Source organism: Conger conger, chromosome 2 (assembly GCF_963514075.1).
Source record: "Conger conger chromosome 2, fConCon1.1, whole genome shotgun sequence".
Lineage (NCBI taxonomy): Eukaryota > Metazoa > Chordata > Actinopteri > Anguilliformes > Congridae > Conger > Conger conger.
The window spans coordinates 22283660-22309862 of record NC_083761.1 but is presented as its reverse complement, the minus strand read 5'-3'; the positions used below and the strand labels follow the sequence as shown (position 1 = coordinate 22309862).

Sequence of the window (26203 nt, the reverse complement as noted above, 5' to 3'; positions counted from 1 at the left end):
TGTTTCTGCTCCCACAGAGAGCATGGGCAATTTAGTGAGGATGCCAGGAAGTCCCAGCCTGTGAGCTTGACAACAATGGTAAACTTTATTTCTCCACTTCGAGGTCCAAACCCTCGCTACAGTACCTGAATTTAAATAAGGCTTTTGTTTTCCCAGCCCCCACTAGCAAATTCCTCCTTCGCCCATCTCCTATGAACCTTAAGTGGCCTGAGTGCTTTCATGCCGAAGGGAAGGAAAGAAAGCTTTGCCGTGCTTTGAAAATATAAGATGTCTCTGCACATAGCTTCAGTCTTTCAGTTCTTTAACTACCTTCTCCGTTTTCCAATCAATTTTCACCAGATTTGGAATGCCTGGTCGTATTCATCGGTCTGCTTCACCACTGCGTATACTCTGCTAATTCATAAGACAGCAAACAAACACGCTGTCACCGAAGCACTTGCTACCAGCCCCCGCTTCTTTCGTCGCTCTTATTTATATCATCTTTTTCAAAGACCCAAAGGCACTTTAGAGGAATTCAAAAGAGACTGAAAACCTCCCTAAATGGGAGAGCTCTCATTAAAACATTCCCCCCAATTCTCCAAACCAATTTGGAATAACAATTGCAGCTATAGCTTGCATCACCAGCAAAACTCATTCTACAGTGCCACATATTAACACTTGCATCCTCCAAAACAGGAAGTAGCTTGGTCAACTGAAACTCTCCCTCCTTGAACCTGAAAGACTAAATGGCCACATTTGACACTGGCATGACATGAGACACAGGGAGTGTGAGCGACAAAAAATTCACATTCTAACAGAACCCTGAATGAGGACCTGCTGAACAATCATTGCACAAACAAAAATGTAGAGACCCATACAAGAACAATGAAATGCTGCAATGTGTTGTAACTAAAAGACATGTAAGGCTTCTAGTGGGAACTTGGAAATGACATAGTTAATCAGTTAAACTATGAATAAAAAAAAAACACTAAAAAAAACATGCGAAAGTGGATATGTAACTGAAAACAACAAATTGTTTGCTTCAATTATTATTATTATTATTATTATTATTATTATTATTATTATTATTTCTTTTTTTTAATGCAACCGCTCATATTTAAACTTTGTTTTCGCTTCTGAAATTACTTTGGTCATGCCATGCCTTGGGTGGATCGTGTGGTATCCAGTGTTTTGCTGCCATCTTGTGGAAACACAGTATTACCATATCACTTTCTCCACCAGCCAACCCACCTTTTACCTTTCACGGGGTGTACTGTGTCCGGTGCCATCATATTTTGTAGGCTAACAAAGATATCTTTTGATAGGTATCTAGAAAAGTCATACTTTTGCATGTACAGAGATCGTGTCGAATAAGTTGTGTAACACGGATTTTAATAAAATCTGACTATAGCGTGCAAAATCCGGTGCCCATCGACTTGTCTTATAACATGAGTATCTTTTAATTGCTTCCACCATCTTTTGAGAAACGCATGCTTGTCGTAGGTAGTTACTGTCGTGAATACTTGTAAGTAATGTTATTCATACAACAACCGTTGACGTCAAATTTTCCTTTTGGAATTGTCGGAAGTATAAATAATCAGGAATTACTGAAAATACATATGGGTGCTTGGTGAATTATCATTATGTCAAAGTACAGGAAGTTTATTTAGGTTGCGTAATTGATGATGGAGCACTTGCTTTGCGGCACAGCGTGGTGTTTTAGCTGTCTCTGGTGGAGGTCAGAGAGAGAAAGCAGGTAGTCATTTTAGTGTATAGTAAAGAATGACAGTCGGAGCAAACTATATATCAAATCTTTTTGTCATGGGTCAATAAACATTGATGATTTGTTAATGAAAGACAATATTGGAATAAAGAGGGCCAATACTATGTAGCTAGGTAGTTTAGTATTTACGAGTAACCAACCAAGCTAACTTAGGAACAGGACTGAACACAGGCAGGCTAGCTGTAACTAGCTGATGTTAGCTAAGTCAATCAACCTGTTAGCTAAAACTCTAGACTAGACGACAAGCTGGCTTGGCTCATTTAGACTGGCTAGCTAACCATCTGCTCATCTTGTTTTTGTTCAGACAACGTGTTACTTTCTTCGAATTGTAGCTAGCTATTTTTAAATAATGGATAACAACCTACCGGGATCAAGCGGGCAAAAAGGTGGATTCGGGAGTCTTTTCGGAGGAGGGTCGCCAGAATATTCAAACTCTGAGCTCGCCGGGGTGCCATGTAAGTTAACTAGGTTTTAATATATAGCGAGTGTGATCTCTGGTCCGCAGTGCTAACCTTAGCTTCTGGCTATTGAGCTAACTATATAACCATTCTTGCAACACCAGATAAGCGAGTATTACTGCTTAATGTATGGCAGATACCGCTAAACCAAGTACAATAGCCTATAATGGATACCTATTTATGTGACTGGACTGTACAGTAACGTTATCCCACGTAAATATTATTCCTCGTTTAGGATCACTACTTATTACCGACACTTGGCTAACATTTTAACTGACCGTGTCACGTGATGTGTGAAAGTTGTATCTAGCCTGTTCCGTGAGTGCCTGTCACTAATAGTGGCTAGTTTCTAAAAAAAAAGAGTCGTGTTTTGCTACAGTAACTGGAATGAGCCCCCTTTCCCCCTACCTCAACGTGGACCCTCGTTACCTGCTCCAGGTAAGCTTGAATCCATGAGCAGCCCATCTTCTGTACAGTCATTGGCAGCATGTCTAGGCAGTCGTGAGCCATTTGCATTTTGTTTGCACCAAATTGAGCAGCATTACGACCTTGTGATTCATTGAGTAATGTAGGTTCTCATTTAATATGAAGGAGGTCCTATGTTTAAATGTAATCTCATCAAAATTTGCTTATATTATGTGTTGACATTGTATTATAATGAACTAAACACAATGCCATATTTAGTCGACCCGTGTTTAATGAAATCAATAACTGGCAATATCATGAATTATCATATTGAATAATACACAGCTCTCACAATAACCACCCCTTTTCATTGGGATTGAGTGCAGTGTTCCTGTGGCCAACCCAGGAAAGGAATTACAAGCCTGCATTCAAACGGCAGGGTGCCACAATGCAATGCACAGTGGGCACTGGGTTTGTTTGAGATTTTCTGTAGTTTGCTTGATGACTTCACCTCCCATCAAGCACCCTTGGCAATGCCAATTGAGTGATACTCTGGGGCAGGAGATGAGAGGGGCTGCTCAAGACTAAAAAGGCTAGGGTAGCTCCTGAGTGGGAATTGGTCATGATCCACTCGAAGCTCTATCCCATTCCAGTCTGGACGGGTTTCTTATTTTCCTCGATATAATGGCATGAACACAAACAGGCTAGTCTCCAGTTGGAAGTAAAAGCGAAGAGATGCATGACGTGATTTTGGTCTCCTGCCTATGTGTTGCTCGCAGGATACTGATGAGTTCATCCTGCCCACCGGTGCCAGCAAGACCCGCGGCCGATTCGAACTTGCTTTCTTCACTATTGGGGGTTGCTGTTTCACTGGTGAGCCCCCCCTCCCTGTTACCTGTTTCTTATGTTGTGTTATGCATCTGTTTTTCCAAAGATGCATTGTTTTGATTGGTCTTCAAAGCCTGTATCAATGTTTTCATAATCTTCATAGTCTTTTGGTTAGTCTTTTTTTCTGGGGGGTTAAGGAGAATGACATTTTCTGAAAATCAGGTCAATTAAAACATTTCAGAACATCTATTTAGAATGCATATTTGAAGCCTTCATTCTGTAAGTGCTATACTGTGACAGTTGTATACCAATGTTTTTCCAGAAAAGTGTACTTCTAATGTTATTCTTAATGTTATGAATGCCCTTTTAGCCTAATGTACAGTTTTACTTTTGAGGAGGGGAAGTAACCAAATTTAATGCAAATGACCTCCACAGGTGCTGCATTTGGTGTAGTCAATGGACTTCGCATGGGCTTGAATGAGACCAGGGGCATGACCTGGTCGAAACCTCGCAATGTACAGTAAGTGGCAATCGCCGCATAGCGAGATGGAAACAGCCACAACAAATGTTGCCATTTTATACATTACAGAATTAGGGAGGCATCCCTAAACTATGCTAAGAGGGGCCCAGAACGTTACCATATTATACAAAGTATAAAAATAAATGTCTCCATTCAGATATCAGGTTAGATTATATTAAAAAGGGGAGTCATTGAACTATTGCTTTGGACTCTCTAGCGAAAGCTCTCCACTTCACCCTTGTGGGCTGTTAAGATGAACACATGCCAACATGTTTTTACATTAGTTTTCCCTCAATCTCACTATCATAGGTCAGTCTTCACCTGCTGTATCAGTATTTTTAATTCAGTTTCCGGAATATAGTAACATGGGTCCAGTAAGCTGCATATTTTACAATACTGCCAGATGGAGTTGTAACCTTGCGAGGTTGTGGAATATTGTTGAAAATGTTTTTTGGATCCTCCTCCAACACCTCCGGTAAATATTGTGCTGTGTTTTATGTCATGAACCTCAGCATAGTTTGGTCGGTTTTCTATTTGCCACAAACGTTAGCTAACTATTTGAAAAGGTAGTGCGGCGCAAACAGAAATGGCTGCTGACGGTGAAGACGTGGAGAGAAGAAAAGTTGACAATTATTTGGCGTAATACACTTTAATCAATGTAATATTTGTTCTTACCTTAACAAATAAATCACCGATAAGCAACAAATCAGCTAGCTGGCATTGTTAAGTCTAAGTCGTATCCTTTTGTATTCAGAATGCGTTGGTGACAAACTAAATGGAATGTTCATTTTAAATTGTTCAACAGTAACTCTTTGCTGCAAACAATTTTCCATGAACATTCGCTTCTCTTGAATGCACCTTGACTGTGCCACTGCAGCTTAACTGGGATTCCTGCAGGGTAAAGTACTGCCCTTAAAATGGTTGTTGGGGGGGACGGTTTCAGTCAGTGTTCCTCACCTCAGTGCCCAGTAGTGTCTCCTGTCCAATGTGCCTGTACCAGCAACATCAGCGCAGGAGACCTGACCACCACAGGAACTGGCTCTGTGCAGTGAACCTGTTTGTTTAGGGATTTGTGATGTGCTTAGCACTTTGTGTCCTCCCAAATCAGTGCAGGATGTTGTGTGGATGTGATGTGATAGGCCTGCTGTTGAGGAGTGAAACAATCAGGGTGTTTCAGTGCACTGGCAACAAAAATTGACCCTGATAAGTCTTTAATCCCATGATAAACACAAAAATTGGCTAAAATCTGTGGTCAGAGATTAATCTGCTATCAAATAGTAATGTAGTATTGATTTCCATCTTCTAGTATCCGTATTCTGTCAACTTCCCATGTCTGTCTGTCTGCCATTGTCTGTGTTCTTTTAATCGGTGGTTCATGATGCAGTCAAGCTGAATTCCCTCTGCGTATGGCTTAGAGTGATTCTGGCTCTTCTCTCCATTTCTCAGGATCGTTAACATGGTGACACGGCAAGGAGCGTTGTGGGCAACCACGCTGGGCTCTGTGGGTGAGTATCGCAGCCTTCTGTAATGCTGGTGCATTGGCCCAACCCAAAGCTCACCTTGGGGGTATATCACAAGGCAGGATTTCTGAGTTAGATGGGTAAGTTCACTGAGCAAAACCTAGAACAGCCGTTTTGACTTAAGTCCATATTCCAGTTTTGGAAGAGCCCTTATCCTGTTCAATTCCTAATCCTGCTTTGTGATATGCCCCTCGCTACGGTTTTATGTTTTGGTAGTCATGTTTACGCCGTTATCTCTTCGTACTTAATTGAGTGTAACTGGGGTAAGGAGAGAGGCCACCAAACAATACTCAAACACAAATTTAGACGGGCACGGTATGAAAGCCAAGATGTTGTTTGACAAAATGAATATGAAACAGCCAAACATCGATTTATGTGAAATTGTCCATCGTTTACTAAAAAGAAATGTTGCAGAGTTTTATTATGATTATCATTTAGAATGTACTGTCGAGGACCCGGCCCTAGGCCCCCCTGATGAGAGATTGACGGGGGATGGGTTCAGAAGGAATGCATTGTTAACCCCTCGCAGTACGTTTGAATGAATCAATGTTATATATCGCAGACAAGCAACAAATCAGCTCGCTGGCATTGTTAAAATCTAAGTCGTATATTTTTTGTATGCAAAATGCATAGGCCACTAGGCTACAGGCTGTCGAGGACTCAATTAACTATAAAGAAATGTAGCAGGGTTTTGTGATTATTTTGAATGTATTGGCGTGTGCGTGTTTCAGCCCTGCTTTACAGCGCGTTCGGCGTGGCGATCGAGAAGGCCCGGGGAGCGGAGGACGACATCAACACGGTGGCAGCTGGGACCCTGACAGGCATGCTGTACAAATCCACGGGTGAGCAGCCGGAGGCGGGAAAACGCACGGATAACGGACAGCGGGGGCAGGGAAGATCCAGGGGAGTTTAGGAAAGTCAAATTAAAGACGAGCTGAAATCACAATTCACTTTCCCCTCAATTTAGTCGATTCCTCTTAGCCATACGAACACGTAAATATCCCAAAAAAGGTATGAAATTGTAATGTTTGTGTATTTTCACACCAGAATTTTTCTCCCCCCCCCCCATCAGTTCCTGGCCCCGCTCATTCAAATAGTCCCCCTAAAAGATCTGTTTCACTTGTGTATACGTCATATAGCAAGAGCTATATTCCCCTGGCCCATGCATATTGATTAATGATTGGAGGAGGGGGGGGGGAATTCTAGAAATCTAGGATATCTTTCTTTATATATTGCTTACAACACAACCATTTTGAAGGTTTTATGGAAATTAACCCTCTCCTAGTGAGCATTACGGTGACATTTAATATGAACTACTTTTGCTTGTCTTGAAGTGGAGAGAATTTCACGTCCTGAACCTTTCTGTTTGTGTTTAAGTGATGATGCGGGCTTCCTGGTCTTCATGTTGTTTCAATCTCTGCAGGGGGCCTGCGGGCTGTAGCCAGAGGAGGGCTGGCGGGCCTAGCGCTTTCTGGAGCGTACGCCCTCTACAGCAACTGGGACCACCTGACCGGCGGCTCAACCAACCGCTTCTGAGAACTCAAGCATGCTGGAACACTGGGGGACTGGCCGGCTGTCCAGCGTTCAGAGAACATTACTGGAACCTTGCCCTTACACACCTGCTTCACTTACCATGGGGCACAAATGGACCTGAAGGAGCCCAAACCCTCAGGGCAGAACTAGCTGCGAAATGGAGTCATTTCAGTCCATGGCATTTGGGACGGTGCCGTTTCTAATGGTTTTAATTTCAGTGTACAGATCCATCTGTGCTTTCTACACCATGTCAGTGCGTTTTCCATTTTACAGATAAAGGTCAACCTTTTTTGTAGTTTAAAAAGGAGTCGAGAAAATTCCCAATCAACGATCAGCGGTTGCTTGGAACTGACATATAAGCCCATGTAACTTGTGCAACTCTTGTACAGTAGTTTCTAGGAACGGGGTCCCGATTCGTTCCTGTCAAGACAAGGAACACAGCACATGCCAATGGGCGAATGACTCTTAGACACAAGTCTGCACTGTACACGAAAAGCCTTACCAGGACTCCTTGTGAAAGGGCAAATCGCAGTGCAGTGTAATATATATTCCATCTTTCATATGTCACCGTGGTCTGTTGTCTTTGTGTGCCATTTGCTCACCTTGACTGTACTGCAAGTAAATAAAAATAACTAGGATATTGGACAGTGATCTGAACATTGTCTGGAAGTTTAATCTGTTTTTGGTTAACATGAAATGAAACTAAATCAGCGTTTGAGGTCCCGTTTCCCTCCAGCACAGAAAGTAAATATATCCTTGTAAATATTTTCATTTAGAAAAGTAATGGACAGTCGTAAAACTTAAATGTAATTATTGATTCTTTTAGTTATAAAAATGCATTTTACTGTTATTTATATCTCCGTATTTAATCGTAAAATGACATGTAAGTGCAACTGTGAATTTGAAGCAAAGGAGCTCAGTCTAAAACAAAGCATATATATTGGATTTTATTTTAAAAGTTTTTTTTTTTTTTTTCCTACCTAAATGGATCAGGACAAGCTTTTTGGCCTGGGTAATAAATTAGTGGTACTGATCTGCATAACTGACTCCCAAGTAATGGGTGGGTGGATATTGATTGGCTGTTCATGTGCAATTTGTTCAATAAAAGCATGTTGGAAATAATCTATTACATTATTTTTTATTCAGTGGGCATAAGCTATTCATTGTCTGGGGTCTATGACTGCAGTGTACATGAAGCAGAAAAGCATTAGAACTGTGCACGCTTCGATGTTTGTCGCACGTCATATCGCCATCAAGGTATTCAACAATGTTATCGCATGTGTTTTGCATATCGGGCTGCCCCAATCCCAGCCATACACCATGCAACCCCAAAAAAGGGATCTGACTATCACAGTGTATGTTGCATGTGTACCTGTTGGTCCTCTCCCAATATTTACTTTGCCACCTTGTTATCCTCATAGCAGATCTAGAATGCCCATTAAACCCTTCTGCCCCCGCTTCCCCCCCCCAACACACTCAAAACAGTATTGAAACTGTCCATCATAATTTTAATGTTGTTATGACCGCACATGAAACACGCCACATCAAGCAAAATAATGTTTTATTGGTTGGCAAACAGTTAAAAAAAAACTTGTCACTGTTCATGACAAAAGAAAAACAGCCCATTTTTAACACTATGCCCTGCGTCAGATTAAAATTACTCTTTAGAGTGGATCGGACAGTTATCTTAAAGCAGAGGACATTCATGGCAGTAAGGCTCGAAAACAGCAGTAGAGCTTTAACACTGTAAAAGGATGAGTGAATGACTCCTCAAATTAGTCACTTAAAAATAATTGAAGTGAGCTTGGAAAAGGTGGAATAAATTAAACGCTTTAATGACGTGATAAAAGTCCACTACTTGTTACGATGACATTTGAAACCATAATTCTCCATCTCTCAACAAACTGCTTTTCCAAATGATTCCAACTATCCTCAGAATGGCCTGTAATATGTGTATGTGTACATTTTTATACATTCTTGGGTCAGGAGTATCTAAAATCCAGCATCGATGCAGTTCGTTGAAACCTGCTGAAACCATGGATTTGAAGGAGAAGCACAGATGTACGGTAGAAGGATGGCGGCGATCTGTTGGTCGGCCTGTCATTTGGTTTGGCAACAAAACAAGAAGCTGTATGAGCAGAGTGTGATGATGCGTTCCTTCAGTTATGTGTATCATGTGACCATGACATCATCCTGCCCGGCGATCCATTGGTGGCGCCAAATCAGAAGAGGCTAGGAGACCACGGGAGGTTCTTGAGGATGCAGGTTGAAAGTTGACCTTGGGAAAGAGACACACCAACGCACGTGAGTGATCGTGATGAATGAATTACAGTTCTCCTCAAGCTAGTGTCATGTAAACTACCAGAAGCTGGAGTTGTGACATTTATAAGCCTGAGGTAATGATAACAGGCAATTGTTTAATACAGGGATTCTCTGACTTAGTCATGAAGCCCTGCAATTGATGCTGGTTTTCGTTCCAAACTCCCTAAGTTCTAATAGGCTGTTAGCTGTTCTTAATTAAACACTGCTGGCTGTTGAGTGATCACTTACTCTCTTAAGGCCAAAGTATATTAGAAGAAGTCAATGTCTGCCATGAAGAATAACTCCCATATTCACATTCAAGGACTTTTAATCATTCTGCTCAACTGTTGCTTTTGTCTTCAGTGTGCAATACTGCAAATTAATCCTTAAGAATATTTAATTGATCCAAATATAGACATGTGGAATCAGTGGGGTGTCTATTGCTGTAAGTGAGGATGCCCACTCACTGAAATTAAACTATTTACCTTAAGGAAAAAGTGTTAGGTAGTTTCAACACTTGTTTTAATTGATCCAGAGATTGATTGGCTGCAACAGAAAATAGTGGCATATACTGATGACCTGGGGGCAAGTTTGAGTACCTCTGGTTTAAAGATGCTTGCCATGCTCGAAAACTCACAAAGGTTTGCACGCACATCAGAGGTGATGGTCAACAGGATGTATCAAAAGCTCAGACCTAGCCTTGGGACTCCACTCCACATTGTGTTTTTCTTATATTGTGGGCATATTCTTTCACCTAAATGCACCAACTTTGGCTTGTGGGTATAGGCAAGATAGAAAACACCAGATTTGTACCGTTATGAATTAAAGACTGAAGATTAAACATGATTATAAGATATAAAATTAAAGACCCATTTTCGTCCCCCGTAGGGGATATGAGCCTCTGGTCTTAATCTACCTAATTCTGCTTTGCTGAAACCTACACGACAGGGGACAGTCAATAAAAATAAAATGAATCAATATTTTAGAAAATATTTTCACAGTGCACATTTTTGACACCTAAGATACTTATTAAGGTATTATGTCCAAAAAAAATGTCCTTTTCTGTCAGGTCTTAAAAAGATATCTATATTAGCATTAAACTGTATTAAAAGTGCAATTAAATCACCTACAAATATGTTTAAATGTGTCCCTCTATTATTATAATCTAGTCTAGTGTGCTATAATGGAGGACATTCTATTCTATTAACCTTTTGAGAGCAGGTTTTTTGGAATATTTTTTTGAATCAGTGAACTCCATTGCTTTCAATGACATTGATTATTACATCAGCATTAGAATGTTCAGTTGAGACCTTTACACCTTAAAGGGTTAATATAATTGTCCTGACAGTATTGTGAGGTAGCTCAAGTAGCATAAGCGGGCACAGTTGTTTTTACCCCGTCAGTCCCCTGTTGTACTGGGGCGGATGCAGCACATTGGCTTCCTCAGCAACGCCATCATATTCCTCTTCTTCTTACGAGTGCCGTCGTGCTGGGACGACCCCGCATCCCGCTGGGAGAGCTTCAGGGCCCGTCCGGCTGCGACCTCCTTGATCTGCAGCTCCAGGTGTCTCTGGATGGCCACACCCAGCTCCTGGGGGTCCACGGCCGCCCCGTACACCTCCCACGTCATGCCCTCCGCGTCCCACATCACCTCCTTCACCGGCGACGTCTGCCCCGCCCCTGGAGCCTCCCCCTCGCCCTCCCCCAACCCCTCCCCGGCCACCTCTTCCCCTGCCAGGCTGACTTTGGGGAACACGTGAAGGGACGGAGACTCCGGGGGCCCCGTCTGGACCCCCGCGTCCCTCAGCTCCTGGCGGGAGGTCATGGTCGCCGCCTCCGCTGACATCCGGGCCTCCGTGCCGGGCGGGGCCGCGCCGTAGCACCTCGGCGCCGCGTGGTGCCTGGCGTCGAGCCGCGTGTCGCTGACCGAGGAGGTGAGGCGGGGAAAGCTGAGTGTCGCGCCGTGGGGAAGCGCCGTCTCGCCCCCTCTTCCTCCGTCTGGGGCTGGCGCCATGTGGCGGCAGCACGGGGACACCTCCGGCCCCGAGTCGTTGGCTCCGCTCCCGACGAAGGCGGCCCTGCAGAAGTGGCCCCGGCTGTTCCCCGGGGAGCTGTGTGGGCTGGGGGTGCAGATCCACACCCCCCCGCGCGGCGCGGTGGGGCTCCAGTAGCAGGGGGGCATGGTGCTGTCGTGGAGCGGGGTTGCGGCCTGCCGGCACCCCAGCGCATAACAGCCTGGGACTCGCCTGACGCAGCAGCCTGTCCCGGAGCAGGTGAAGCCAGCCTCGCTGCAGGAGCCTAGCCCCCTGCTGTGGGCTTCCCTGGCTGCGTGGAGGCAGACCGAGTGGCTCCTCTGCAGGGACTGGTCCTGCCGCTCTCCCCTCAGGTCCCTGCTGGAAGTGGCCGTCTGCGGGAGTTGGCCACCGGGAACCAGACCCCTCCCCTTGCAGGGTCGGAGGTGATTCACAGTAGCCGCGGGCATGGGCACGGCCCTCAGGGGCGGCATGCCTGCGACGGCCCCGTAGGCTCGCTCGGAGGTCCACGGGGTTTCGGGGTCTCCTTGCGGGCACACAGCACTGCTGGCGCTCTTCCGCAGGTCCGGCCTGCACCTCCCCACCTCCTCCCCGTCTCGAGCGTCTGTCGCCACGTCCGTCAGGCTCTTCGAAAGGTGTAAAATTGGGGCCTCGAGATCATCGTCATCGTCGCCAGGGATGGTCCCATCAGAGCCAAGATGGCCGCACGGGGGAAAGCGTTCAGAAACAGGCGGCTTGGTTTCAGCCATGGGGATGAAGCAGCTAAAACGGCATCAGACAGGAGAGTTACCAGCTCGCTCTGAACACAATGACACTCCACAGCCACTCACTCACTTTCCACATTAGTGTAGTAGGAGTTTGGCTAACTGTCGCTGACCTACAGTAAATTACATTCCATTACAATCACTTTGCAGTTTCTGTTACCCAGGGAGACAGACAGAAGTGGAGAGCATCAGTGTTACTCTCACGAATACAAAAATGTTATAATGAGGCCCATTATAAGTAATGTTAACCTAACAAACAACAATTTGTATTTTAAGTAAAGAAATTACTACTAGATAGTTAATCTATCACAGCAATAACTAGAAATCAAAGGCTTTTATGGAAGTCTAAATATATTTGGCTTATTGGATAAAAACAACATGAAATCCTCCTGTATCAACTTAATAAAGTGAAAATCAAGGGAAATTAAAATCCACATTCAATCAAAAAGGAAATAAAGTGGCATACATCTACAGCCAATTTCTAAATCCCCTCCTCTGCAAGTAATGATTACCTCATCCATATCCATGTATATACCCTAATAATATTATAAAAAAGAATCATAATCATAATAATGATACTACTACTACTACTACTACTACTACTAATAATAATAATTATTATTATTATAATAATAATAATAATAATAATAAAAATAAAAACATCAGACCCTCATTGGCACTGAGTTTGAGAGCAATGCTCTAAGGCTTGCAAGTGTGTGATAGTTAATTTGGAAATGTAAGGCTATTGGGGATTTGTCTTTTTGGTTTAACAGCACTCTTTAACTATGTTCAAATATGGTTCACATATGAAAACAAAACAGTTTATAACGTCCACTCGGTGACCACTTTAAGACCTTTAAGTTATTTATTTGACACATTTTTATTCTGCTGCTATTGCCCATCTACTTCAAGGTTTAATGTGTCAGAGGTTGCATGGTTGCATGGTTGAGTTACTGCCAGCTCCTCACTGTCAGCTCTGACCTCTCTCATTAACGAGGAGTTTTCGCCAACAGAACTGTCACTCACTGGCTGTTTTCGTTTTTCGCACCATTCTCTGTAAACTGGAGTCTATTATGTGGCTGTTTCTGAGATACTCAAACCACCCCGTCTGGCACCAACAGTCATTCCACGCTCAAAGTAATTTCTTTAATTTTTAATTTGCCCTGTTCTGACCCAGTATATAACTGTAAAGACGACTTTTGGTCTGAACAACAACTGAACTTATTCACCATGTCTGCATGTTTTTAAGGATAAGCGGGTTAGGATAATGAATGAATTAATTAATTAATTAATCCATGCTTTTATGCATTGTGTTGCTGCCAGACCTACTGTGTATTCAATGTTCTTAAAATGTCCTGCATTACTGGCACAGGAGACAGTTTAAAGCACAGGGAGTCTATTAATCTCTCATCCTTTATTTTCTTCCTTTCCTTCATTTATTTTCCTCACAGCTCTAATAAACATTAATTTATTTGTCATAAACGTATTACCCTTCCAACAGCTCCAATTAATTTTGGGTGGTTGAAACTGTATTGCCACAAGCTTCAGCTAGTACCTCGCAGTATGGATGGGAATTCGCAGTCCTGCAGTCTGTCCACATTACACTGTTCAGACCAGATTTAGATTGATGTGTGCTGAGCCACAAGATTACAGGAGAATCAGGTGGTTGCCAGCTATATTGAAGTGCTCCTTTTGGCTTTGCAGATGCTTACTGTCTTAAACGCAGAGTGAGATGGCTGTCAACTGAGTATTTCCTCTGAGGGAGTGGGAGCCAAGCGGGGTTTCCCCAATGGTGAATTGTCAATAAATGCCAAAAACACCTTGAATACATGCAAGGCTCTCATACAAATACGAAATCCCCTTGAGACACGATTGTTGAGAGCAATACAGGTTTCTGTCTGCCCCAGAGCCGCAAAGACCATGGAATTTATGCAAAGAGGAGCATGCCTTAGAAACAGAGCACAATACAGGGGCAAACCCCATACAAAGCCAAGCCCTAAGCCCATGGGGCACGCACACACTAATGTTTAAAAAACCTAGCAACTGACACTAATTTAATAAAAATCACTTTTAATACTTTATGTTAATACTTTAATATGTTTTTACACAATATTTGTTTAAAGCACAGTAAAACATTCCGAAACGCTCATGTCATAGCACAAGTTTTCGCGCGTGCGAAGCAGTAAAAGTAACACCTCCAAGTGTTGCTTCAGTGCCGCTTTGAATCAGCTCCAAGATAAAGGAGTTAGATCACACACAGGCCTGTGTGCTAAAAATGACACACTCCACTCCTCGTTGCATCACTCACCAGAGCTATACCCCCCCCCCCCCCCCGCCTTTAGCATTGATGTGAAGCTCTGTCAGTTGTGTGTCTGTGTTTAGGCATCAAACAAATTACAAAGGCCAAACATTTCCCCTTACCTTAAGTGTGAGTCATGGGTAGGTTCTCTCCCACTACCTCTCTTCCTCTTTTAGTTTTTCTCTTCCACCTCACTCTTATTTTTTCTCTCTCCCTGCCCTTTCTTCTTTCTGTTGATCTATCTTTTTAGCCCTCCCTCCTTTCATCTCTCTCGCTCCCTCTCTCTCCAGGTATCAGACTTCAGTCATTCCCCCGAGATCCCCACTTGAAAGACCTAGAGAACCTCTCCCTTCAAACATCCAAAGGTGTCAAAATCCCTCCCAAACCCCACATCCCCACCCCCACCGCCCCCCTCCACCCTCCACCCCCCCCCCCCCCCACCCCCGGCGACGCCCGTCTCTGCCCACCTCGGTCTCCGTGCGCTCAGCTAGCGGCAGACGAGAGGAAGTTGGTCTCAGGATTATCAGCTTCTCTCATCTGATTACCGAGCGGAGGCTCTGCAGCAGACCTTCACGTCCCCGAGAGAGGGAGGGAGAGAGGGAGAGAGGGAGGGAGGGAGACAGGGAGGGAGGGAGTGTGTCTGTGGAGGTGGGATTCGGGGTGTGTTGGTGTGTGGTTTCGGTCGGCGGCGGAGGTGGGCGGGCGAAGTCGTAACGAGGAGATGCCTGGTGTGCTATGTCACCGTTGTCGCATGTCGTCAGTCGTCTCATTCCTCCCACTCCTATCTTACTAACATGCAATCTGCCAAGGGGGGGGGGGGGGGGAGTTGAATGGATGAGCTGGGGGGGGGGAGAAAAGTGGTCGTTCCAGTCCAAAACAGCCTCCTACGCATCCTCTCACTCTCCCTCCCTCTCCCACTTCTCCTCACTCTTATCTCTCAGTTTTCTCCCTCGCTTTTCCATGTCTCTCTCTCTCTCTCTCTTTCTCTCTCTCTCTCAACCGCTCTCAATCATTTTCTCTCCTGGTTGCTATGGAAACAGTAATGCTCGATGGCAACCTGATGAATTTTCACCTGTTTTTTTAAACTTTTAACAAAGCTGCATGGAAACGGTAAAGGCACAGTGGCTGGGAATGTGACCGTGAACGCGGATATGTGGCGGCAGGGGTCCAAATTCACTGAGTTATGGGGGAGTTTTTTTTTTCTTTGTCGTGAACCGATGCAGGATGATAACATTCGCTTTAGTGACCGGCATTCAAGGCTAAAATGTCATCTGCGTTGCACTTGAAATCAATCCTGGCAGTGTCTATGCCAACACATGCGTCATTCGAGTGTGTGTGGGTAGGGATTTGGTCTGTGTGTGTGGATTAATAACTTACTTGATATTTTGCCTGCAGGGCTCAGGAAATTGATTGTGTTGGGTTCCTATTAATTCCCTGTTGAAATGTGTGGGAATACTTATTTGTGTGTGTGTATATTTGTGTGTGTGTGCATGGCACAGCTAACCTTTTTCACACCATCTGTACAATCATTCATTCTGAGTCTGTCTGCCATTTTAAGTCTCACATACTGTAAACATGCATGCTAATGAGTATTCTGTACACAGCCCATGTCTTTAAATGTGCGTTATACACCTACACCTGCCTCCCCCTCAGTCCACACAGGTCTTTAGGGGAAGATTCTGACAATATGGTGAGAGAAAACGAGGTTCTATTATAGACTCAACTCCCATGGGCGGAAATTGGTGGGAGGATATGAAGCAGGTCTTCTGATTGGCCAATTACAGCAGCATCTTCCTGCAGTAATGTGGCAGTTGTTGTGAGGGTGGTTACACAGGTAAGGTGTGACCTCATCTTGTGTCATGTCATGTTATGCCTTCCTTTTTGCTCAAGCTTATTCCATTCTTTTTCTCTTTTTCAGTTTTGATTGTATGTGTGTCTGTCCTATCATTGCAACTGTTTCCTGTCTCATCCAAAAAGGAATGCCATTACTTCTGTTCACTCTGCAGTTCATCAGATAGTCTCCATACTCATCAGCACTGGGAGATTGTTCATGTGTAGTTGACATGCAGCTTCCCAGTTATGGGGTGCCAAATGTGACATAAAAAAATTCCTTTCTCAGTGTCAGTTTGTCCTATATTTGTGGTGTTTGAAATAAATGTTGAATTATTTAGTGGTTTTTATTTAGCTAAATGTATAATTATTTAGATCAATGTATAAAGCATTTACCTGAATGTATGAAATATTTAATTCAATATTTATATGCATGTATAAAACATGTAGCTAAATATATGAAACATTAGCCAAATACTTATCTAAATGTACACAACATTTATCTAAACATTTGGTACATTTAGCTAAATATTTGTTTCAAAAGTTTATTTGTAAAGCCTAATCATTTATAAATGTGGGAAACTTCACAAATATTTAGCCAAATGTATGAAACGTTTTACACATTGATATATATTTGCCTAAATGTTTAAACTATTTAAAAATGAATAGGCTTTACAAATAAACATTTGAAACTTTGCAAATATTTAGCTAAATGTATGAAATGTTTAGCTAAATGTTTTATACATTTATTTAAATATTTTGCTGTATGTTTTATACATTTAGTAAAATATTAACCTAAATAGTGAATAGTTATATATTTTGATGAATAATAAAAAACACTAAATAATGAAACATTTAGCTTATATATATATATATATATATTTGGACAATACATTTAACATCTACACCTGTCATTTCAAAGATAGTAAATGTTTTAGTTAAATCTGAGAAAAAAGGGATATTTTCCTTGAATGTGGGAAGAAATGCACAGAAGAATTATAGTACTTAATGTTGCATTTGATATCTCATACCCAGTCAACCAGAAATATTGATGTTGTGTTATGAGTTGGGACAATAATCTAGCTATAATCTGTCTCCCTGAGTACAAATAATTGAATTATAGTGTGAATAATTTTGTAGGGCACTGTGTACATACTGTATATAAACACCAAAATATTAATAATATAACTATTGTGGGGACAGTTAAGTATTCAAGCAGTTAAGCAATTAAAAAAGGTAAAAAATAAATTTTGAGCACATTTTTATGAACTTTTATAAATGTGCACAAATAGTACCATTTCGATTTTTACTGATGTTGTTATTTCTTATTTTAACATTTTTTCATATAAATTCATTGTTATCTCTTTTATCTCTGAGGCATAACAAATACATTTTTTACATGTCTTATTTTGCTTGAAACAAGTAATTCAAAGGGGATTCAATTCCATCCTAAAACTGCAACACTGCCTGGGAATTCCTGTCAGTTGAGCCTTTTAAAGAGCATGCCTTCAGACTTCTGTTACCGTAATCAGAGAAAGGCTGCCACAGATTGCAGTATAATTACAGGCTCATTTAAACCCATTGCTTTCTAGTGTCTATCCCCCTGTATTTACACCAGCTATGATGCCCAAGCAGCCCCCGCCCGATGGTCTGAGCCCGGCGTGGCTGGCTGCCACAACATTATCGCCAGGTAAGGTCACAGTCTGGTGGGAGAGGTGCAGGTGGAACTGACAGCAGGTGGAAGGGAGGGGGTGACAGACAAACACACAACAACATCGGAAAAAAACCCCAGTCGTCCACCTCATGGTTCAACGTTCATTAACAGAGGAACTCGCCGCGGTCACAAGGAAATTAGGCGTCGGTATCACACCAGGAGACGGCAAGCTGCCCGAAACATCTCAGCGTGGCCGGGACAGGAGTCAGGGGCGGAGGGCGGAGAGGAGAGGGGGACTGGAGAGAGGACAAGAAGGGGTGTAGCCCCCAGGGGCCCCCATGGCAGGTCAGTCCACACAGCCGCACACTGAAATCCATGCCCCCTCCCCCAACACGCTATGTCCCGTTCAGTCCATATGGTCTCTGTTGAGTATCAGCATCAACAGTTTTCTAAAAGCATGGGGCTCTCCAAACTCACAAATCTTAAATGTACATGTTTTAAAGACATACATGTCTATAATATATTTATACTATATATAACCTTTCGGTTAGCAGAACGAGAGGACACAAATGGAAATTGGCAAAGGAGAAATTACGTACAGATATTAAGAAGTATTTTTTCACACAACGTGGTCAATGTGTGCAATAGCTTGCCAGTGCATGCAGTGGAGGCAGAAACACTGGGGTTTTCAAGACCAGGCTTGATATGGTGTTAGATTCTGTTGAGCTTTTAGGCAATTTAGGCAGTAGGTATACTTAGGGGTAGGAAAAGGCGAGCATTGCTGGGCTGAATGGCCTGTTCTCGCCATTACCTTATACGTTATGTTATGTTATGTTACGTTATAAAGATATATAACAACAAACCATTTGATTTCTCCCTCATATGAGCATATCCATTATATGATGAAATATAAAATTAGCATGACTGAAGTAAGTCAGTCACAGCATTACTCAATTGTAACAAAATAAAAAAGTAAATAAAATACATTTGAATGCAATCACATCACAATATAATTCCACCCATCTAAATGAAAGGGTTGCTCTGGCATTGCAGAAAGGCCATAATGTGTTCGTTATGAGAGCACATGGGTAGTTCAGTGAATCATTTTACATTTTCAGATAATTTGCATTATTAAACAGGTTCACTGTTCATCAGTTACTTTAATGAAGCCGAAGCAGACTATAATTACTTTTATTGTAGAATACTGTATGTGAGTCTGTGCTACCTGAGATGTTGTTAGCAATTTAACAAAGTCCTTAAAATAATTTTCCTACCAGATGGCCTTCGTTATGAGACTTAGTGCCTACAGACATCTGTCAGTTTTTAAATGTTGTTTTCACAGATATATTTTATTCTTGCATTATTTCAGTATATGTAACTACCTTTGGGGTATTTTAGTCTCATTTTAGTTTGAGTGTAAGGTGACCTTATGGATAATGATGTAACAACTGGCATACACTCAGTGAGCACTTTATTAGGTAGACTTGTACACCTGCTTGTTAATGTCATGAAAAGATGTTATCTCAGGAAAAGACTGCAGTCATACATAGGAAGACTACACAGCCTTTTTTTAGCTCCTTGTACTTTGTAGTCTTATCTAGTTATAGTAGTATTTGCATTTATATTGTATTTGTATTGGTATTCATCTTGGTACTGTAATTAGTCCTAATACCTTACTGACTTGGCCTAATTGCCATGTGTACTGGAAATAATGATCATGGCTGTACAACTGTTTCTTTGTTTCATATACAGTAACTATTCTTATAACTGTCTTTAAAATGTGTAGATTATTTTAAATACAGATATAAAGATAGTTAAACCATAGATAAAATACGAGTGATTAATTGACAAATTCTTTCATTGATAATCTGTCTTGGTGCGTCCCATTATATTTCGCTCCACCCTCCGGTGTGTGCGTCACTCCTCCACTCTACGTACTGAAATAATGGTAGCTGCCGTGCTTATTTAGAATCATATTGGTTTGATGTACAAACAGATTTATAATCCCACTTCGGTTTCCGGGTCACAGAGTGGAGGAGGGTGGTAGTGGAGTGAAGGAGTGTGCATTTTCTGACTAATGGGACGCACCCTCTGTGTCATCTCTCAGTGATGGTGGTGGCTGTGGTTGGGGGTGTGGCCGCAGGAGTATTCTTCTTACTGCTGATTGGAGCTGCCGTCTACTTCCTTTTAAAGAAGAGGCGTGTTCAGGGGCAGTATCGGGAGCTGTTCCCCAGCTTGCCTGCTTTCCCAACATGCACCTCTCCAGTCCTTTTGGGAGTGCATTCTTCTGGTTACAGGTATGTCTCCTTGTTCTGACTCACCTGGTCATCCTTCACAGTCTATTTCTAGAAGTAATTTGGGAAATACTACATTTAACAGTATTCTAGGTTCTAGCAGCAACCCATCCAAATCATATGTTGGATATAGTCAACACACATCAATTACATGCCGGCAGCAGATACAGCCTGCATCGATGTTCTGTGACATTTCTTGAATGTTACAGATGCTAGTTACAGATCATTGGAGAAGTCCCCCGGTTAACATATGCCCCGCTCAGACAGCCTCCATAAAGCATATTTGACAGCTTTGCAGATACCGCATTGCGTCAGAATTCAGTTGTAACTTTGCAAAATGATAACTGTGTATAAGGGGTCATGTACCATATCTAGGTTTTAAGATGTGGAATGGGCCTGAGGTCACAGGGTGGGTGTCTGTGTTCAACCCTTCTGCAGCCAGGGAGACATCCCCTTCTTCCTACCCCCATGCTGCAGTAGCAGGCCCCAAGGCGGTCTGGAGGAAGAGGGTCCAGAGGAAGAAGACCATGGAGGTCTGCGTTACCATCGTGGATCCCTCAGCATTGGAGGTATCCTCTGGGGGGGAAAAAACACACAGGCTCATGTCACCCTAAAACAAGGCCTTTATACCAACGGTCCTCACTCCTCTTCCTGGATAGCCGCATTGTGTGCTGGTTTTTGTTTTTGCCTGAATATCAGCAAACAATTCAGACCCAAGAAACCAGGCAAGGCAAGTTAACTGTGTAATTAACTGCTTTACTTGATCAATTAAGTGCTGAGTAACAATAAAAGCCAGTACACCCTACGGCTCGCCAGGATTGAGGACCACTGCATTATACTCCTATTGTTCTGAAATTAATTGTTGTCAAACGTATTGCGACTTAAGTTTCTGACATTGGAAGTGAGGTATAAAACCCTCATTTTAATCTGCTTTCTCTGCTCATTCCTTCCATGACTTCCTTCTTGCACCCATTCTCTCTTTCTTTTCTTTTTGCCTTTGCACAAATTTCTTCTTTGCTTCCTTCCTCTCTTGCGTTCATCGCCCATCCCTCCTTGTCCCTCTCTCTCTCGGAGCCTCCTTCCCCATGGGCAGTCTCAGGCCTGACCTGTACCACATCCCAGAGGAGCCGGGTGACTGGGCGCCCCCTTGCGGGAGCACGCCGCGCCTGCAGTTCAGCGTGCAGTTCCGGCGGGAGAGGGAGGAGCTCCTGGTGTCCCCGCTCCGTGCCGCCAGCCTACCGCCGCACTGCCGGTCCAACGCCGCGCTGGTCAAACTGCAGCTTCTCCCCGACGACCGGCGCCGGAGACAGGCCAAGGCGAGACGCAAAGGACGGAACCCGCAGTTTAACGACAGCTTCATCTTCCAGGTGTTTAGTGAGGGGCCTGTGGGGAACGAGAGAGGTGGCTGGGTGATATCATTCCAGGGAATTCAAATCACTTTATTCAACACATACGCACTGTTGACTCAATTTGGGCAGCACGGTGGTGCAGTGTTATAGCACTGGGTTCAAAACCTGGCCAGAGTCTTTCTGTGTAGAGTGTCCATGTTCTCCTCCAGTCTGCATGGGTTTCCTCCCACAACACAAAGACATGCAGGTTAGGCTACTTAGGGTGGTGGGGGGGGGGTTATTTGAATTGGGGGAGGGATAGCTAGAAATGATCAGAATTATCAAAAATAATTATGTGTATCCTCTCTCTCCCTCTCTCTCTCTCTCTCTCTCTCTCTCTCTCTCTCTCCGTACAGGTGTCCAGTAAGAGCCTATGTGAGGCCACTCTGTCCCTGTCAGTGTTCAGTGTTAATCGGCAGAAGAAACACCAGCTGGAGGGCAGGGTGCTGTTTCCCCTGAGTGAGCTGGACCTCGGGGGGGAAGAGGGGAGGGTGGTGTGGAGGGATCTGGAGACAGACAACGGAGAGGTGACCTTGTGCAGCGAAGTATTGTTATAGACATGAGCTATAATAGTCAAGTACATCATCAAGATGTTTTGCTCTATCTCTACCTCTTGAGTATGACAGAATGAGTGCAACCTCTCCCTCTCTCTTGATATTTCTTTATCTCTCTCAGTTTGCCTCACAGCAGGGCGATCTCCAGGTGTCTCTGAACTACAGTGTGCCTCTGCAGCGCCTCACGGTGGTGGTGCTGAGAGCACGCGGGCTCCAGACTTCCAGTGACACAGGTGGGCAGTAGGTACAGGCAGCTCTGTGTCAGGCAGGCATCATCAAATCTGGCCCTCAAATCCAAATCCGGTCCTGGTTTTCTTTCCTCCCAGATAACAAACTGAACAATTTGTGCTATGATCCCATGTAAAGGGGGGCTGGAAAACCAGTCATGGTTGGCCCTCAAGGAACAGGACTCTATGGGAAAGGGTAGCACAGTGTACCTCCACCCTAAATATTTTTCAAAATCACCTTCACCCTTCCAGTTTGAGAGCTCAGAAATAAAAATTTAAACAAATAGACAAACATTGTATTGGTGCAATGATCCTGTTAAAACACCTCCAGAAATACACCTAAAAATCACTACGGTACATGTGCCAGGATCACCTATGAATCATCATCTACTGGCTCAAGGCTAATGATTTGAAATAGCATATAAGTTGTATGATTTCACACTCCATCAGTACTAATAGCACAAGAGAAAAGATTAATCTGCAGGAATCCTTCCAATGGCACATAATCATTTGCCTCTGCCTTTCACATTCACACACATCAGCTTTCACGTGCGCACACACAAACACACACCTCTTTTTCTGAGTGATAACAGTGCTGTTGGGTGGTTGAGGCAGCCTGTCGCCCAGTGGCTAAGGTACATGACTGGGACCTGGAAAGTTTGGTGGTTCAAGCCGCAGTGTAGCCACGATCTCCATGCAGCTGTTGGGCCCTTGAGCTTTACCCCACATTGCTCCATGGGGGATTGTCCCCTGCTTAGTCTAATCAACTGCAAGTCACTTTGGATAAAAGTGTCAGCTCCATAACTGTAATGTAATGTCAGCTAAACAACAGTAATGTGGCTTCTGACCCCTGGGCATGTGTTGGGACAGGTGTGTGCGTCCAGGTCACCCTACAGCTCCGCACTCAGGTTGTGAAGAGTAAGAAGTCAGCAGTGGTGAGAGGCGGAGCAAACCCCACCTTCAACAAGCACCTGACCTTCAGGCTCCGCCCCCCACAACTAGACGAGTCCTGCCTCTGTCTGGAGCTACTGCAGACAACACCAGGAGACCCGCGTGAGCAACGCCCGGCAAAACCATCCATCACTAGCCTGCTGGTCACTAAAGCCAGCTGTCACTTAAGCCTGATTTATACCTGTCCCACAACCCTTTGCAACAAGTGTCATATGATGAGAATGACGTATTTTCAACTGAAAGAAATTTAGTATGACTATTCTTCTCAGTGTTGCGCGCCTGTAGAGTTTTGGTCTGTCGCAGAGCAGTCATTCTTTGCTGCACAGCTTTGATTGGACAGCCTGATGTAACACTGAAATTCATTGTCATAGATACCTTGTCAGGCTCCGCAGTGTTTTCAGAAATGTGAACATCAGCTGTTTGGCATCTTGTTACCATAGAGACAACAGAACCGTCATTGTATACCTTCCCTGAAGTATAAATGCAAAATGTGTGACATTTCATTTTCGTCATACAACACTTGTCGCGAGGGTTGTGCGACGAGTATGAATCAGGCTTTAGTTAGATGTCAATCACCAAACTGACAGTCACCAAGCCATCAATCAGCTATGCCTTTACTCAGCCAAACACCACTAAGCAACCAAAATGTTATTAAGCTTGTCACCTTCATTTACTGCCGCAGGTTAGGGAGGCAACAGTCCTGAAATTGTCACTCATTGCAATGTCACTGTCACCCTGATTGAATACTCTTTCAACCCTCTCCTACCATCTTCATACCAATTATCTGTGGGTGCTGGCTGTAAGCTTCTCAGGGAATGTTTAGGGAATTACTGTATAGTGTTCAAAGAAGAAATATATTTGTGTGAAGCGCAATTAATTGCAATTAATGAAATGATTTGTTTTTGAAATCAAATACAAACGAGTAAACAAACTCAGCAACTCAGCAACCTGGCCCAAAAATCGATCGAGGTTTGCCAAAATCTTGGAATGTGTGACATATAAACGATCGACCTGTGGATCCACCTCTCCTCATCTGCCACGCATCTGCCATGTATGTAACTAAAGTGGCTTCGAACTGACGTTTGAAGGAGCAAGGACATTCCATTTGCCTAATTCATGTTTTCTCGATTGCCTCTTCTTTACCTCCTTTTCTCACTTCCTTCTTGCCTCACCCGATGGGTGGAGCTAGGAGCAAGGAAAGGAGCAAGGAAAGGAAAAAGGAGGTGACTGGAAAGACCCCAGGGACCCATCACAGCATCAGCACTTGAGCCCACACCAGTTGCCTGAATAACATGTTGATCAGTTGGCCTTTGACCTCCAACCTGTTGCTTCTTCCCCTGTCAGGATCCCTAGGTCAGGTGGTGATTGGACCCTTCATGTATGCCCGTGGCCGAGAACTGGACCACTGGGATGAGATGGTCAGCAAGCCCCAGGAGCTGGTCAAGCAGTGGCACTGCCTTGGGCGTGTCCCGGAAACGCAAGTCCCGCCCTGAACAAGGGCCCAGCGAATGAGATGGCACATAGTGCAGTCTAATGCTTGGCTGAAGCACAATGCTAAATAAATTTGAAGTCATTCCATGTTTGACATCTCTTAGAAACCAGTTAACCCTTTTTTCTGTATTGATACTGTATGATTTTTTGGGATTAAATAAACATAAAGCTATGCTAAGTCCTATACCAACATTGCATACAAATCTTGTGGCACTTTCCCATACAGTTGGCAAACTTTCACTTACTGTACCTTAGGCTCTAAAATAAGATGTTTACAGCTTTTCACAGATTTGTCATATTTATGGATAAAAGGCTAGTAATTTGGGAGACAATAAGAAGGCAACACACAAGTGTCAAAATGTTTCTATTACAATAATTTTGTGTTTATTTAAACTGGGTGCAAACATAAAAGCGGTCCAAAAAACTTGAGGGTTAAATCAACATTTCTTGTGTTTACAAAGAATCATGTGGTCAAACCCAGAGTCATGGAATAAAACCCACTCTCATAAGTCACAGTAATTACCCATGGTTTAATTTCCACAAGAACACAGCACGGATATATTCTTACTTCCTATAAACAGAGGGTGACAAATTGGGTTGGTGCAACAGGGTTATTAGTATACCAGGGCTGGTGGAAACTTGTGTGCTACTGTTTTAATGACATGTGGAAACAAGCTCTGATTTCCCCTGGGTGTATTTAAACAGATCAGTGCAATACAGAGAGGAAAAGCAGACAACACCCTTAACCAATATGTTAATTGTTCCTTGTAAATATGCACTTAAACACAGTCACACACACACACACACACACACACACACACACATGCGCGCACACACACGCACACACACACTATTCAAGATATGAATATAAAAAACTTTAAGTGAATGATTTCTACTGATCTCTCTAAGCACACAAATGTATTACTACTATAAGTGTGTGTGAATGTAGCAAGTTTGAAAGAGTTTAAACTTACCAGATGGCAAGTCAACCCCTTTATAATTATCAGGGTTGCCAAATGTTGACGGCCCACACATATAGTGTTTTTGAGCTTTTCACATCATCGTGGAGCTTTTGATTCATGTTCCATACTGATTCAGTTTTGGTTCAAGTAGGCATATTTTAGAGTCAAAGTGCTATTTTTCCAAGCTGTTTGTAAAACGACTTCCCATGTGACATGATGCATGTTTTTGCATAATTATTGGATGAAATTGCTAAATGTTAGCACAGAGTGGGGGCAGGGTTAGGGACCTACATCACTGCTCTTTGTGAACGTTGGGCATTTTAGATACTAAAACCAGGAACAGAAAGCTGATGTGTGTGAGCCTTTAACTTGATACAAGAAAACTTAGAGAAGAAAACTTTTCCACTCCAGGATTTTGTTGCAAGTAAT

The 26203-nt window shown here is 43.3% G+C and overlaps 3 protein-coding genes across 3 annotated transcripts; 2 read left to right on the top strand and 1 right to left on the bottom strand.

Annotated features, from left to right (window-relative positions):
- Nucleotides 1-1588: 1588 nt before the first annotated feature.
- On the top strand, nucleotides 1589-8148 carry timm23a (translocase of inner mitochondrial membrane 23 homolog a (yeast)). Its single transcript, XM_061232129.1, has 8 exons — nucleotides 1589-1735; nucleotides 2067-2217; nucleotides 2600-2658; nucleotides 3405-3498; nucleotides 3889-3973; nucleotides 5420-5478; nucleotides 6225-6335; nucleotides 6917-8148. Exons 2-8 carry the CDS (start codon nucleotides 2112-2114, stop codon nucleotides 7027-7029), a joined length of 627 nt encoding a protein of 208 aa, XP_061088113.1. The 5' UTR covers nucleotides 1589-1735; nucleotides 2067-2111; the 3' UTR covers nucleotides 7030-8148.
- A 422-nt stretch (nucleotides 8149-8570) lies between these two features.
- LOC133121180 (G protein-regulated inducer of neurite outgrowth 2) lies at nucleotides 8571-15070 on the bottom strand. The gene is made up of 3 exons (XM_061230395.1): nucleotides 14891-15070; nucleotides 10723-12122; nucleotides 8571-9304 (listed from the first exon to the last, which is right to left on the bottom strand). The coding sequence occupies exon 2, from the start codon at nucleotides 12107-12109 to the stop codon at nucleotides 10727-10729; it is 1383 nt and encodes a 460-aa protein (XP_061086379.1). The 5' UTR covers nucleotides 12110-12122; nucleotides 14891-15070; the 3' UTR covers nucleotides 8571-9304; nucleotides 10723-10726.
- Nucleotides 9176-24969, top strand: syt15 (synaptotagmin XV). Its single transcript, XM_061232128.1, has 12 exons — nucleotides 9176-9330; nucleotides 14714-14788; nucleotides 16077-16257; nucleotides 17846-17943; nucleotides 18079-18252; nucleotides 20015-20204; nucleotides 20640-20770; nucleotides 21276-21568; nucleotides 21946-22116; nucleotides 22265-22376; nucleotides 23241-23423; nucleotides 24666-24969. The coding sequence occupies exons 5-12, from the start codon at nucleotides 18246-18248 to the stop codon at nucleotides 24812-24814; spliced, it is 1236 nt and encodes a 411-aa protein (XP_061088112.1). The 5' UTR covers nucleotides 9176-9330; nucleotides 14714-14788; nucleotides 16077-16257; nucleotides 17846-17943; nucleotides 18079-18245; the 3' UTR covers nucleotides 24815-24969.
- The last annotated feature ends 1234 nt before the right edge of the window (nucleotides 24970-26203 follow it).